Source organism: Synchiropus splendidus, chromosome 1 (genome assembly GCF_027744825.2).
Source record: "Synchiropus splendidus isolate RoL2022-P1 chromosome 1, RoL_Sspl_1.0, whole genome shotgun sequence".
In the NCBI taxonomy this organism is placed as follows: Eukaryota; Metazoa; Chordata; class Actinopteri; order Syngnathiformes; family Callionymidae; genus Synchiropus; species Synchiropus splendidus.
Genome location: NC_071334.1, coordinates 14,608,609 through 14,625,159, shown reverse-complemented (window position 1 = coordinate 14,625,159; position 16,551 = coordinate 14,608,609). Strand labels below are relative to the sequence as shown.

Below are 16,551 nucleotides of genomic sequence, written 5' to 3'. Positions count from 1 at the left end.
GCAGGCATGGACCAGAGTTCGGTGTGCGTCGGCTGTAACCGGGTCATCACGGACAGATTCCTGCTCCGGGTCACCGACGGACTTTGGCATGAAGAGTGTGTCCGGTGTTCCGTGTGCGGAGAGTCGCTGCAGAACTCCTGCTACCTGCGGGACCGCAAGCTTTACTGCAAGCGGGACTATGCGCTGTAAGTTCTCACCATCATTCAAATCTACGGATTATCAATACCCATGTCAGGAGTCATGTTTTAAACATGGATTGTGAAATATGCTCCAAAAACAGGGTGTTTAAGTTAATATCGTCTAAGTTGCGAATACTTTTTCTGTCATTTCTTCCATACTTTTTATCAGAATAGCGGCATTTTTCATTGCGTTACATGTTTTTACACTAAATATGAGTACTTCACATCAAATTATTATGGCGATCAAATTCATACATTTTGCATTCTTACATCCAGCTGTTTCCCACACTAAGATCCCAGCAACTGATAAGAGTATCACTCTTGACCACAAATTGTCAATTGACTAGTGTTGAAAAAAAAGTACAGGTTGCGTTTAAGCATAGCGTTATGTTTAACCACAGACTGGAGTCGAACCTCAGTTACTCTTCGTAGAGTTCCACCTGATGTCTACAAAGTGTGTGACGGCACATCATTGTCCATGTGTCGGTGTCACCACAAATGAATCCTCTCTGGCAATGAATGAAGATAACACAGTCATACAATCACATTGTGTTATTAAAATGGCATTATAATGTTCTTAGAGTCACGTCATTGCATAATATTTCATGTTTAACCAATAAGCAAAAAAACCTTTTCAAGCCTTGTTTTGAATCATTATTGCCAGTGGTCAGTGTTTGCTGTCATCTATACCCGAACAAGTTGACCTTTAGAAAACTTGGCTCGGTCCACTCCGGGAACAAGGTGACTGTAGGACGCACGCACTAAGCAACACACAACTCACAACACAAGGTAGGACTCCACTGACACTTTGTCAAAATGTGTTACATTTCGAGGCCCACTGGCTCGGCAACTGCAGTCTGGGGACAACATATGGTCATGCCAATGAGGAGGTACCACCCCCCCGCTCCACTCTCACCCCCCTAAAAAAATGTCCCATTGTTCTCCAACACCTTCCTCCATCTCTTCTCTCATCCTCGTGTGTTCAGACAGGAGCCAAAACAAAACCGGCGGCAGCTCACATTAATTCTGAACAATTTAGTGATGGTGGTTTTGCCAAAGCGAGCGGAAGACAAGTGTCTCCCTCTCTGGTCCTACATAAATGCACCCTGCTGTCTTGTTTCCTGACACCGAATGTGACTTCATAGCTAGGCTCTTGAGCTGTTGTACAAAAACAATGAGTCACACCTGGTCCTCTGACCTATATGCTGTTACTGATGTAGTTTTATTTCATGCCGCAATATTTGTCATGCAAGTTATCTAAGTCTAATATCTGACCATGGAAGTGGTCAGAGGAAGGACGATGAGGAAGGAGTGAGCGGGGTAATTAGAGTCAAGCCATATGTCGGTGAGTCTGGCAGATCTCTCTTAGAGATAGACAGGGTGGTGTGGTGTGTGGTGTGAACTTACTTTGTTAGACAGTCCGCTCCATGAGCCCTGGCGTTCAGTGCTGCAGCATCTGGAAATGCTTGTGAGTGTGGAGCAATGGGACGGCGTCCGGTGGACCGTAAGTGATCTGACCTGACCAATTAGCAGGAGACACAGTGCCAAAGAGCCGCTTCTGAGGTGCGGCATCTCCGTCGTCCCTGCTCCACCTAACACCCTACAGTCTTGGCTGTCGCTTCTGGCACCAGAATTACACTGGAATGGTTTGTTAGTAGCCGGTCTGATGTTCTTGTCTGTGACTCGCCACTCTTTTAAAGTGTCAGGTTTGATGCCAGCCTGGACTCTGTATTTGCTATTTGATAAACCCGAAAACAGACAGCAGAATATAATAACTATAATACAACTAGACTATATAATATACTATATAATAATAATTCATTTCCAATGGCTTTAGTCGACACAAATTATTGCTCCACATCAATTGTCCTATTCATTACGGTGACATAATATTTAATACTATATATCTCTCTATATATTTGGATATATATATATATATTTTTTTTTACAAATATATACATATATATGTATAAAATTGTATATATATAGTATTATAGTATTTTATAGTATACTATTTATAGTAGTACAGTATTTTCCATTTTTCCATATTTGATTTTGTTTCCCTGCTTAGTTTCTCATTACAATTACCTAAACTCTGAAATTAATTACAAAATGACAAATAAAAAGCACAAGAATCAGAAGTCATAATAAGTGTTAAGTGAAATAAGTGAGTTATTTGAAATGTTATTACTGTTAGGACTCACAAACATCATGGGTCACAACAGTAAACATGCCACACAATGTCACGCAACATTTTCCAGAATAATTGTAAGTAAGTAATTCATCTTTAATTTAGTGTTTTAAATTTCACACAGCAATTGAAAGCCCAGTTTGAATCTACAGAATGGTCTTGGCGGTGAGAGCTGACAATGCTACAGTTATTTCTGACAATCGGCAGGTCAGAGTGATGTGTTTGTCCTCCTCCGCAAATACATGAAAAGTGTATTTAAAGTAATATGTTTACTGTCCTGCAAAGAGACAGTAGCATCACTGACACCTTTTATGGTCTTAAATGAAGACTTCTGACCTTCCATTCATGACCCTGTTTACACGACAGATTGTGTGATTATTTACACCCACCCGCATTACATTCCCACACCGTGTATCTAGGGTCAATCCAAAAACACACACGGGCTCTTCCCCTCCAGCAAGGAAGTGTGTCTTCTTCTCATTGTTTTCTCTTTTCTCACTAATTAACTTTTTAACCCCCAGTAAACACCAACACACCGTTGTCAATAAGCGCGCGGTCAGAGCGACAATAAGAAGCTAACATGCTATGGATGTGCTGAACTGGCCGTTGTGCACAACAAACAAATTAGCATGTTATGGAAAGTGGGGAGATAATGTCGTGTGAAAAAGGCAAACGATGGGCCCAGCAGGAACAACGGTTCACACCTTTGTAACCTAAACAAACAGAGGTGGCAGAGAACACAGATTGTTGGGCGACTGCCTTTGCATGCGGCTTCAGGTTGACAAAACCATTAAAACTGAATGGTTCCAAGAATATATAAACACATCGTTTTGGCAGCAGGACTTTCAAGAAGATCTTACATTACTTATTTTTAAAAAAAAGATAATTTAATGTGTGATCAGGGGGAGTTGAAACTCATTCACAGTGAGTGAGTGAGTGAGTTGGATGCGTCAAAATGTGAAACGCATCCAAGTCAAGGGAACCCATGTCATATTGAACGGTGTGTAACAAAAGATGAAAATCTTTATGGATGAATGTGATAGCCTTCTGCCTTATTATTGTTATTATTATTATTGTTGTTGTTGTTAATGTAAGCTAATTTTGACATGAAGCAGCTCCATCTCACAATAGTGAGAGTATTTGGCTCAAGAAGTCACAAGACTGACAGAGTGTTAATCACTGTAGAATGGAAAACTACATCAAGAATGTGCAAAAATACCTGCAACGGTAAAAGTATGATCTCATGTACCCATGATAGCCGCAGCAGGACTGGTTGGGGGCTCCTCAGAACCATCATGCTAAACATCCACTGGTACTTTTACAGTAATCTAGAACAACTTTTTTTTTTAAATTCTTGACATACTTCCAACTTTAAAGGAAATATATAAAGACAATTATATATATATATATGTGTTCTATATGAAAATCTATGGGTGTGTTTTAGGGCAACAGTATCTGTTCAGCTGAGTTTCTTTGTAGAGAAATATATTAGATATAGATATTTTCATATTCATAGTTTTTTCTCAACTTGGCACCATTGTTGTCACATCATTTACCCGAGATGTGAGCTGCCAAAAAACATTTGCTATTTATGGTGGAGCATATTCAAATGGAAAATTCTGAAATGCTCCTGAAATATTCCTTGGATGCTCTAATGTCTCGGAAGGTCTGCCGCGCCATTGCGCAAGTGAAATTTTGTTGTTCAGGCAGAAATGATAGTAGCATTTTCGTCATCCTTTAGTCAGCAGAACTTCATTGCGAAAAGGGCCCAAACTGGACTGAACTCCTCGACACAATGACAATGAAGCCTGATCAAGCTAATGGTTTTAGTTTGGCACTGCCACACTCTGAGCACAGGTGACTCTGAGATGTGGATCTGACGCGACAGGTGTGTTTACAGCGCAGGATTCAGTTAATCTAATCCAGTAACAGGATCTCCTGCCTGCCTGTCAAAGGTAGGCATTGAAGTCGGGACCAAACGTCAGAGCTTGACTGAGAAATAAATGTTTGTGTGTGTAACAGACAGTGTCTGCTGACGACTTGTGTGTGTACATTTCTGCTAAACACTCATCCCATCTGTTTGTGTGTGTTGGAAGTAAGTGGATTTTGCTGACTTACGTCGATCTAATGATCCTGTCGCTAATTGGCGTGTCCAAATCCACCGCAAGTGAGTGTTCCCACTCAGCTGGAAGGACCTCCAGTCGACGGAAACTCTAAAATATTAAACACTTTGAGCCGCCCCCTAAGTATCTCAGGTACTCTCGCTTTTGCATTAACAACGCTTAAGAGTACTTGGTGTAATAACACAAACTTCACCAGCCGTTTAATGGAAGAGGAATTCTCGAAACTTCTTCTTACATCATGTCTTCTTCGCTCACTTGCAGCATCTTATGGGGAAATTAATTTGAGTGCTTTATGGTATCAGGGAAACCTGACAAACTATTCCGGATATTCCCTCCTTTGTCATCCCTCCGCTGACGCTGCTCCACTCCTGGTATGCCGAGCTGGTATGTTGGCCATATTAAAGCACATACCGTTGGAGCAGTGGGCCGCACCAGTCAGACGGGTCAAGTCGGCCGACTGACCCTTCTTAGTGTCTTGGAGAGGGTTAACCGTCTCCTTAGTAACCCCACAGTGACAGTGAGCGGTCAGAGGAATGTTTCAGGATGTAGCAGGGACCGGCATCTCGACACGAGTGTCGAGCTCAGTTTGCTACTCAAGTAAGACGCTTTTCCCAGACTCGAGGTACTGTGTGCTGACAATGTTGCACGTGAGGCAGACGTGGCGACGTTTTGGCAAATTGCTTTTTAATTACGGTTTGATATTTCTGTCTGTGGCTTACTCCAATATTAACACAGCAACAGCAAATAATGCTGACGCTTAATCTTTTGGTCCAGATGGTTTCACCAGCTCTAATTTTAAAACAACACATCAGCCGCGCTCATATTACCATAATAGAGTCACGCTACATTGTGTTGTAGTAAAGCTCTATCAATGTTTAACATACAGTATGTTTTTAAGTGTACAGGCCTGCAATAAATAGGAAAAATATATAACAATTTTATAGAGCAAAAATAAATAATTCAACAACAGAGGACGAGAAACCCATTAATAAAAATGTGTTTTGATTAACTTCATTGAAATACATGTACAGTTCTCATGAAAGCCAATCACATCACACTAACCACACTCACAGAGAGGACTGCAATGAACTGAATACCACATGCTAAATGATGAAGTAAACTCTGAAAGAAAATATATTTATGTTCAATTAAAATACAAAGAATGCAAACATGTTAAAGCAACACGCTAACAGTACGTTCTAGAGTGGTTTTCTCATGATGCATGAGTTTTTAATCCTGTGTAAAGTCCGTTTCACTCATGCAAAATGATTTCAATAAATTAGGATTGAGGAAAAAAAACATAAGTGAGTGAATTTACTTTCGAGCTGTTACGCTAAATCTGAGCACTGTACACCACATTCCAGATAATTTGCTCTGAAAAGAGAAACATAATTGAGCAAGTCAACAAGAAGTATTTTATCGTGGGGAAATTCATCTGTTGCTGATAGATAGCCAACCAAGTACAGTAGGTGTATGGGTTCAAAAAAGCGGACAAGAAGTTTTTAGGTCTTGAAAACTGAGCTAAAAAAAATGGTTTGAATGCACTGTATTCGATAAATCCATGAGTAGCTGGGGAGGTACACGTTTACCTCCTGACTTTTGCCAAGGTGCCCTTGAGCAAATAGCTCTGCTTGCTTTCTTCAACATGCAGCTGCCGGAATGAGGGGGGCAGTGAGACAGGGGGTTAAGAAGCTGTCACTTTCACATGCCTTTGTGCTGACTGGTCCAGTGACCCAGTCAGGTCTGCAGACAAACGCCGTCCCTAGAATGATGACGCATCATCCTGCGTGACAGACCCAAAATGTTGCGGTGCCAGCCGCAGGACAATGGTCCTGCTGCTTCGGGGTTGGCTCTGCCTTTGTGCTGGTCCGGTTAAGCAGACTTAGGGATAATTCTGGAGATGATTCCTGAGAGCGGCAGCTCAGCCTCTCCCACCAGGATACATGATTCCCCCCTCTGGCTGGAGCCATGGCCTGCTGAGAGCCTTTCTGCCACCACCCCAGGACCCCAGCCTCGGACACGGCAGCCGGAGCCGCGGCAACAGTTTCTGGGGCTGAGCCCACTGCTCCTGGTTGCCAGGCGCTAAGTTGCACGCCCGCCATGGTCCGAGTATGCGTCTGAGTCGCAGCGACGGGAGAAGGTGGCGGGCTGCGGTATGAAGTTTGACAGACAGGATTCAGCCACTATCCCTTCACACGTATCTGGACCTGTGGCTGTCTAACCCCCATTTGCTCACCCCCCTCTCCCTCATGGTGTTAAAAGAGGGATCCATCCGTGTTCTCTTGTCTTGCTTTTTAAAATATGTTCCACCTGTCACGCTCTTTTTTTCGGTTACTTTTTGCTGAAATATTTTCCTATGAAATTGTATCTTCCAAAATCCTCTGTTAGCCTACAGGAGCAGCAGTTCACTATGGTCTTTAAGAAACAATTTCCAATGATGAATTCTTCCATCCTCCCACCAGGCAGTTTTTGGTGCGTTGTGGGGGCTGCGCTGAGGTCATTTCTCCTGCCGAGCTGGTGATGCGAGTGGGGGCCGCTGTGTTCCACCTGCACTGCTTCACCTGCTCCGTTTGTTCCTGCCGCCTGCAGACGGGGGACCGCTGTGTCCTGAGGGAGGGGCAGCTTCTGTGTGCCAGAGAGGGCTACCACCAGTGTCCCAGCAGCCCCACTTCCTCTGACACAGGTGTGTGTAGCACTGCGTGTGCACTCCTTTGTTTGTGCGTCTTCCTATTTATGTCAACATGTTCTATACATTATAATATGTTCGCCATTGTCCGTACTGTACATGTCTGTCTGCCTATCTTTGTCTCTTTGTTGGTCTGTGCCCCCCATGCTCATGAAGCAAACCTCTCTCTTTCTTTGTCCCTGTTCAACGGTCCATTTAACCACATCTATAGGTCTCCCTCACTGTTCCATGTTCATCACCCTTTTCCAAAAATTATTTCTCTCTTTGTTTTTCTCTCCTATTTTTTCTTTCTAATTCTCCATCTACATTTCTATGTGTCTCTTACTGTGTCTTTTCCTTGTCTCATTTTTCCCCTGCCCGCCATGTTTGAGGTGTCTGTCGCCTTTACTTTCTAACTGTTGCTTGTTTACGTTTTGTTTCTATTCGTGACCTGTTTGCTTCTCTCTTCCTCCGTGTGAGTCTTGTTCCTTCCATTGTATTGATTCTTTTTAACCCTTCTGTGTCTTATCTCCATCTAAATGTGAAAACTACAATAGGCAACGAAAAACTGCATCAGTTTTCACTTCTTTTGGGGATGTAGACTGAAAAACATGACTCATTGACAAAGTGTTTTTTTAAATTTTATTTAAGTCTAATACTACTTAAAACAACTGGAGGAGATCACGTGATACTTGCCTTGATCACTTCTGAAAAGCTGGAAAGAAAGGATGTTTATTTTACTTAATTTAACTTCACCTTGGTGACATGTGCTTATAGAAAAAAAAAGATCAGGGTTTTTTGAAGTTTTCTTAACACACTGTTCTCGACAGGTAAGAGTGACGACGAAGAAGAAGAGGAAGAATCGGGGAGAGAGGCTCTGGGACAAATGGGATCAGATGACCTTGAAAACAAACGTCCCAAAAGGCCTCGCACTATTTTGACCACTCAGCAAAGACGGACCTTTAAAGCCTCTTTTGAGGTCTCTGCCAAGCCCTGTCGAAAGGTAGGAGTTTTGTTTCTCTGTTGACACTGAATTAGAAGAGGAAAGCAGATGAAGTTAAACTCAATCCCAAAAATATATATTTACCCGGTCGCAAAGAATTATCTTTTCCAAGTGCTTTCCTGGTGTGTATATCTAAACTTTTATCTAAATCACTAATATTTTAATATTAATATAAACTGTATTAATTTAATAACTTTAAATCAGCAACAATTTACACAAAAAGAGTCAACTTTCAAGTCTGAAATACAGAATAGTGTACTTTTTTTTTTTACTAAATTAATACAGGTTTGTATTTTTTACTTTACCATTAGTTTCTCCCTTTTTTGGTTATAACAAAGCAGAGAGCCTAGACAGGGTGTTTCAAGTGGCTGGCTGGCCTTGGCCAGTCCAGCCCTCGAAACTGAATTAACATGGTGACCAATGACTATTGAAGTCTGACTATACAATGAAGACCCTCCAATAATGTACTAATTCTACTTAATATGTTTGTCAAAGTGCCATCTCACTTATGTTTGTCGAGGAAGTATTGATTTTTGGATGTGATGGTGTACTCAGTGCATTGCTACACAGTGAAAGTGATATATGTTAGTCGCTTGTGTAGAAGACTTTACTTTAACCTTCATGCATCCTTCTTTTTCTCCCATTTTTCCTCACCTTGGTTTTATCTCTTTATCTCTTAATCCAAGGTAAGGGAGACCTTGGCAGCTGAGACTGGACTCAGTGTTCGGGTCGTGCAGGTCTGGTTCCAGAACCAAAGAGCCAAGGTAACACAACATGGACATGCACACGAACACATACCCACACATACGCAAACTCATACTAATAAAAAGGGTCTTTCTGCACTGTGTTTGTGTGCCAGAGTGGAAATCAGGCTGGTTATCTCTTTAATACAGGAAACTGATGACATCTCGCTGCGAGATCATTCTAGATTAAGAAACATATTTCCTCACAAAGTGGCCCTTTGCTCGGTCTCCCTCCTCTAGTGAAAGATCTCCTCCACTCGTGCTGTTAATACTTTGTCATTGAATGGACGCACTTGTGCAGTGTGTGGTGAAACTGTGAGAGAAAACAGGAAGGAGGAGCTTTGTATGGACTTTAATGCCCGATTGTGTTCACTTTCAGATGAAGAAACTGGCCAGGAGGCAGCAGCAGCTGCAGGAAGAGCAGACTCAGGATCAGCGCAAGCACTCACATCACACAGGTAGAGCTTGACAGCTATCTGTCTTTCCATATCATATATACATATATAAGTCTGAACCTACCACTAAGCTTGAGTTTTATAGTGTTTTGGGGTTGAAACAATGAGGTGCAAACCACAAGCGACACTAAGTGCTACTACTCTCATGCACTCTCTGCTTTTCTTGTATTGCCTCCAACTGGTTAGTCCAAAAGCATGTTGAGAAACTGGAGACTTCGTCGGTGTTAAACATTTATTAACATTTATTTTTGTGAAGACTTGGACAGCAGAGTGAGTTAAGAGTAAGTTAAGAGCAACTATAGCGGGGTATAGACACAAAGACATTTAGTTACCCCTTGATGGAATAACTAAATGTCTAAATCAAGGTCAGTCCTAGTCACTCTTTTAAAAAAATCCCCGCAACCCTGAACAGTCACTAAGCGGTGGTTAAACTGGAGATGTATGTACTAAACCCAGTCGTGTCATCCTCTGCACAGCAGCGCCCTCTTGTGGTTCTTTACTGCCTGAGCGGGAGCACCATGGGTCCTGCCAATTGCAGCAGCAGATGGGACTCACATCACTGGAGCAGCAAGAGTTTGACATAGACCCATTCAGACAGGGCCTGACCCCTCCTCAAATGCCTGGAGATCACATGCACCCCTATGGTAGGCACCAGTGTTTTTATCAGTGTTAACTGTTTTTTTTTTTTTTAATTCATGGAGTAGCAATGATAGATTTTAAGAACCGCGTCTGTGACTTGTGTTGTGTCAAATGTTGACGATTTGTGTGTAAAAATAAATTAGTGTTTAATTTGTGAACTGTAGTTAGGAGTTAGCACACAAAGCTATATGCTTACGTGTGCTTCTATTACTTTTTATTCTGGGAACTAGACTGAACTTCACGTCTCTATGCATTATAATATCAGTATGTCAGTAATCTTTATATTTTTTAGGCTTCAAGTCTCTTTTCCTGGACAAAGACCCTCTGTGCCACATGGCTGATGGCGACTGCTTGTCTCTGGACGACTCTTCCCTACTTACCCCCATCGACCGCCTCTACTCCATGCAGGACTCCTACTTCACTTCCTGAGAGATGGACTGCGAAGCAATTCATTCCCGTCGCTCACCTGTCTTCCATTATTTATCCGTCTGGTCTGGACTGCATGTACTCATGAATGTAAAATCACTGCAGATTGCTACTCTGGACTGCGATACAGTACTCCTCATATCAGTGTAAACTTGCTCTCACGGGTCTGCAGAGCTCACTGTGTATGCATGACCTCAGACGCCCCGCTATGTTTGATGATACTACTGGTGTAAAGAGCTCAGTGTGTGTTTGTATTTATTCTTACATTGTATGTTTGCTGCTCATTTGAATGGTTTCATGATCAATAAAGTTCATAAAATATGCTGGCGAGAAGGTGAAGTCATACAGTATGAAACCACTTCCACCTCCAACATCACTAACTATGTCTTCTACTATTTCTACCAACTATAACTACTTTGATATTTGACATTATTATTCACATTATTTAATATTGTTATCGTGTTAATCATGATATTGCTACCACTGCTGCTACACATAATACTGTGCAAGAAAAGCATCATAGGAGACAAAATTATATTTGAGTATCTCATTAATAATGGTCAGTTTCCAATGATATCATATCATAATACAATAATATTTATATAATATTTATCCTGTTAAATGCGTGTATAGTGGGTCCCTTTTTAAAACGCAAGAGAAAATGACATCTGACAAACCTCATGAACTTAAATAAAACAGAAAATTACAGATTGTTTTAATGATTTCGGCTGTCTCCTAGGAAGTGAATTATTCCAGGATCTTTTCTGAAACTGCCTACGAAGCCAGAGATTAGAATTTTTGGCTGATTATCAGAACCAAAAAGACGTGGCTCTCTGAAGAGGAGGATTGTGAGGACCCGCTGTGAATTGACATGGGCCCAAAAAGGTCAGCCAAAGGACTGCTGTGCTATTGGACGCAACATCTGAAACTTAAAAGTGAAAACGTTTATGAGCCTCACACTCTTCTCCAATGGGGAAAAAATAAAAATGAATTAAGGAAGGAGATGCAGTCCAGGACACACGGTCTGACTGTGTTGCATTAGAGAGCTACTGCATCATGGATGATGTACTGTACTCGGTCATGACTGGTTATTTTCATTATTTTTTATTATCCGGGTCACTCCAGGGTCATCCTCCTTGTTATCGGTCATATCTCGGTGACAGGTCAGCGAGCCATCTTCTTCTCCAGCGTTGGTGAAGAGTGGGGGGGATCAGACGGAGCAATGACAGCAGCATGGGTCAGTGGCAGGTAAGCATCACATCCTCGCCGCCACCATCAACGCTCACATTGTGCTCCTCACAGTCAACGGTCCTCGCTGCATTTTTCTACCTTCCTCTTCCTCCAGTTAAACAGGGTTTGGGGATGGGGGAGTGGGGGGACCACCCAGGCTCTGTGCCCAGCTGGAATGCGACAAGGGAGGATGAAAAAGACCCAAGAAGTGGGGTCCAGCCTGAAGGCAGTGTCAGGGGAGAATGCCCAGGGTGACAGAGATATGAAACCCCCACTGTATGAAGCGCCTTCTTGCCCCCGCCATGAACCCTCCGCTGGACCGTCTCATGTGTCCCAGTATGAAATCAGAGCCTGCAGAGCAGAGAGCGCAAGCCAGTGGTCAGGAACAATCTAACTGTCTGTCAGCAAGCTACGCCGCTGCCAACAGGAGCTACAGAAGTGTGCGACAGAGAAGACTGTGTGTCTCTTTGTATCTGCTTAAGTGTCGCCTGGCATGTGTGCAAGAGCAAGAAGGGCCGACAGCAGGGTCACTTTTCCCTTCTGTGTCTGTGAGGTGAGTGATTCCTGCACAGGAAGACTCTTCAATCCACCCACGTTCTGCTGTCAGCTAGTTTATGGGTCCTCGCAAAGGATAAGTGGTTAAAAAGCTCTTCAAACATTATTATTAGCATTGGACAAAGAAGAAGTGCGCTTAATGTATTTACACAGAACTTGGGGCAGTGCAGACAGTTGCAACAAATTCCGAGGGAGCTGATTGGATGGATACAATTTGATGTCTGTGATTGGCTGAGCCATCCATCCATCCATCCATCCATAACTGCTTTTCCGTAGCTGGGTCGCAGGGGCACAAGTTTCAGAAGGTTGCGCCAAACACCCATCGCCCGGGCAACATCTACCAGCTCAAACTGGGGGATCCCGAGACGTGCTCAGGTCAGTGTAGAGCAGTGCTTCTTAGTCATTTTCTGTTTCCGCTCCCTCCCTTTAGGAAGAAATAAACGTTTCACCCCGCCAGCCAACTCTCCGCCACCTCTGTAAATACTGTAGTATCATTTGTCAAAATTACTATAAGTACAAAATTATTATTATTAAGTACACCTCTGCATCACATTGTATCCTTGTTAACATTAAAGAAAAAATAATATAATATAGATCAACTTACAATAAAGAATGGCTTTATTAACGTGACACTTTATTCTAGTACCTCAAAAAAGAATGTTCCCCGAGGTCACATGCCTGGTCCTGGGTCGACCCCACGGTCCGAGCTGGCCGTGCCAGAAACACCTCCAAAGAAAGGTGTCCAGGGAGCATCCTCATGAGATGCCTGAACCACCTCAACTGACTCCTTTCAATGTGTAGAAGCAGCGGCTTCACTTCGAGTCTCTCCCAAGTGACAGCAACTCATTTCAGCCTCTTGTATCTGGGATCTCATTCTTTCCATCATTGGGTGTGCACCATAAAACTCCAAAATATAATGATTTAATCAAGACGAAGAAATTAACAATAATTTACGCATTTTCATTCTGTGTATCTTGTGCAGTGTGCTTTACAGCCTATAGGGGGCAGTATTTTTCAAAACGCGTTCTGTCACACGCACGCACACAAGAGACGAGTGTATATCCAAAAATTATTCCCCACAGGTAATGCTATACAAGGCACACACAAGGCCCATACAAGAATATGTATGGATCAGAATCAGAATCAACTTTATTGCCATGGTCAGTGGGGATCCCACCAACTAGGAAAGTGTTTTGGATATCTGGATGTCTGACGGCTGAGGGGAAGAAGCTGTACATGTGCACATATACACACAGAGTCATGTATCTCTCTTTTATGGGGACATTTCATTGCCATAATGCTGTCCCCAGCTGCTCACCCTAAACCTAACCATCCAAAACAAATGACTGACCTTAAGCAAGACTCTTAAGAAAACTGCAATTCATTTATAATGACCCAGTTTTTTTTTTTTAAAGTTTTTATCCTCAAAGGTCCCCACAAATGCATACTGTCCCTACAAGTAGATGTTTCTCCAAGTATTTGTCCCCACAAATAAAGCTATACAGGGACCACGCTTAGGTATACACACACACACACACACACTACAGTAGTGATCATACTGGAGCAAAAATCTGTATGAGAAACATCAGGATGAGAGGAGTGACTACGGGATCATGGGGCCACAGCAGGTAGCAATAACCTCATTATATCATGGATGATAGCCAAAGAGATTTTTGTCAACTCTGGCGTTATTTATTGCTTCATCCTTGCCAACAGAAAGAGCCACAAACCCTCTGTCTTTTAACTGCTGTAATTGGCTTCATGCTGCTTCACCGCCAAGATGGATGAACACGCTTCACTGAAGACGGACTCTTGACCATCATAGAGGAAAACTGAAGAGTATGGAAAATAATCTATCACCCTGCACAGCTCGCCAGGCCTCTTCACCACTATGCTGCATCACCATTGTAACAGTCAAGATTCCCTTCAAAGACTGAACATCCTGCCTCAGTCGTCTGGGTCTTATAGTGCTGGGAATATGCTTTAAATGTTTGTTTTATTTAATGTCCATATTAAAGATCAATGAAGTAAATACGAAAGGGAATGATAGTTTGCATTATTCTCTGTTTTTTTTTGTTTTTGTTTTTTTTGATTGTCTGAAACGTCCTTGAAATAATCGCATTACAAGTATGGATTATTAATTCTGAATTGAATCGTTTTCAGAGTTTTCTGCAGGATCAGTTGATGATTTACCATCATTGTTATGTATTGTCTTTAAATTAATATAAATATAATTTTTTTGTATTTGCACATTAACAATTAAATAAAATAAAAATATAAAAATTGAATTTTGTCACTTTCTTTACTTTTATTTATTTGTAAATTGTAATACCAACGATTCTTTCAAACGCATTAAACTGTGCTCTAGTAAACAGTAAATGTAAAAACTGACGCATGCTATTAATTCTGTTTAAGTGAGTGTCGTGACCAGCAGAGGACGTAAATGTGCTGTAACAGAAATCACACGCGTGCTCCGTTCTATTTTATTTACTATTTTATTATTTATTCGGGAGAATCACATAGCACTGATCTTATTCGATAGCACTCTTCATCATCCATTTCCTCTCGAATACTTTATTTATATCTTATGTTGGCGCATCTGACAGAGTGCCATTCATCCACGTGACACTGACTTCACGTGCCACGGTGTCGATCACAAAGCGGTCAAACATAACGTGAGATTGAAGTGGAACAAATAATGGAGGAAACCAGCCAGCCCGCGTGTGTTTATCCAAGGGCGAAATAAATAAGTGTGACTTGAAATGGTAACAGGAGTGACCTGGATCTGATCTGCGGAACATTGTTCGCAGGAAGTCGCTGCACGTGTTGTTGTGTTTATGGAGCCAGCGAGAGAATAACTGGCAGACAGACAGCACCTGTGGAAAAAAGCTGAAGCTGGATGTTGTCTCTGTTGGGTGTGAAGCCTTTTGAAATGGAGGTGAATCCATGTGGGATTCTGATTTACCTCCAACTAGCATGATGATGTGTAACTTTACTATTAAAGTTTTTTTTCAATCTCATTATTAAAGCATGACTTAAAACATAATATATAAATCAGGTGAAAGCGTGAACATCAAAAGGTAGGTCAAGATCAATGCATCGATAGTTCAAGGAGAGCCTGTGACAGCTTGAAGGAAGGGGTTTAACCTGGTGAGTTTAACCAAAATGTCATACAGAGAATCTACTTCCAGAGTGAAATTAAATCTAACCAAAAGGCCTCAGTCACCGAGGAGAAACACCCAGTGCTTCAGCAAAAGAACCAACAAAAGCTCTGAAGCAGCTGGGATGCAGTTCTGATCTCTCAATCTGATGCAAATCAATTTACAAAAGCTTCTGTTAACATGTAAACAAGTTGGTTTCAAACACAATTTTTGTTGCTTTGCTTCAGAGAATGGGCTTCAGTTTGCCAACTGCCACATTTGCATACTGACAGAGAGCTCAACTGTGCTCTCTCTCACTGTCATTGATGACACCATGCACTGTATGTATGTTGTATATTGGTTTGCATGACTCACAAGAGAGTACAACCAGGTCAAAAGGCTTTGGATTACTGTTGAACTGTAGAAGCAAATATTGGATACATTGGAAGATAGCACTCAGGCCTGTTGTGTAGTCTATTTATTTTCTATAGTCCTATGTCACTGAAACACTTTTGGAACACCTTCAGGAGCCGAGCAGTTCTATGTCTGTTCATGTAAATGGAACAACTGACTCAAACAAGCCGAGGTTTGACTGTGTATACTGTGCTGTTAAAAAACAAACAAACAAACCTGCAAACCTGGAGACGGATACACAGTAAAAGATGTTTACAAACATCACCTGAGACTCCATGAAATGCTCAGTGTAATTTGGAGTAAAATTTTATCAAGACAGTAGCCAAGGCAAAGCTTCAGTCTTTAGTCATTAGACTTGGTTGAGACTGTAAATTGCTAAAGTGTTGTCATAGAGGAATATAACTTGGTGAGAACAATGTGGTGCCAAACACTAATGGTCCAACATACAAATCTGACAATTAAAGCTGCTTTTTATATATACTGTATAATGTCTTCTTATTGTACAATGAATAATCACAAGTCCTAGTTGGACAATGTAAGTTATCTTCACTCACAATTCACAGTCACTGGGTCTGGCACCACATTTGTCAAGAATTGTGGCAAACATTTTCTCGGATGAAAGAGTTTTTTTTTTAAATCACTTAAACTGTCTCCTAGAAACGATATGATATTACAACAACAATTTGACAGGAGGTTCTTCTTATCTTATGTCCACATACACTTACACACACACATCACTCACTGAGAGAAATCGGACCAGCTGGAAAATGATGCAACTTTATTACAAT

The 16,551-nt window shown here is 41.7% G+C and overlaps 1 protein-coding gene across 1 annotated transcript; it reads left to right on the top strand.

The window, feature by feature from the left end:
• lmx1a (LIM homeobox transcription factor 1, alpha) lies at positions 1-10,551 on the top strand. The gene is made up of 7 exons (XM_053851029.1): positions 1-185; positions 6,956-7,176; positions 7,989-8,161; positions 8,848-8,925; positions 9,284-9,362; positions 9,839-10,003; positions 10,291-10,551. Exons 1-7 carry the CDS (start codon positions 7-9, stop codon positions 10,425-10,427), a joined length of 1,032 nt encoding a protein of 343 aa, XP_053707004.1. The 5' UTR covers positions 1-6; the 3' UTR covers positions 10,428-10,551.
• Positions 10,552-16,551: the final 6,000 nt, after the last annotated feature.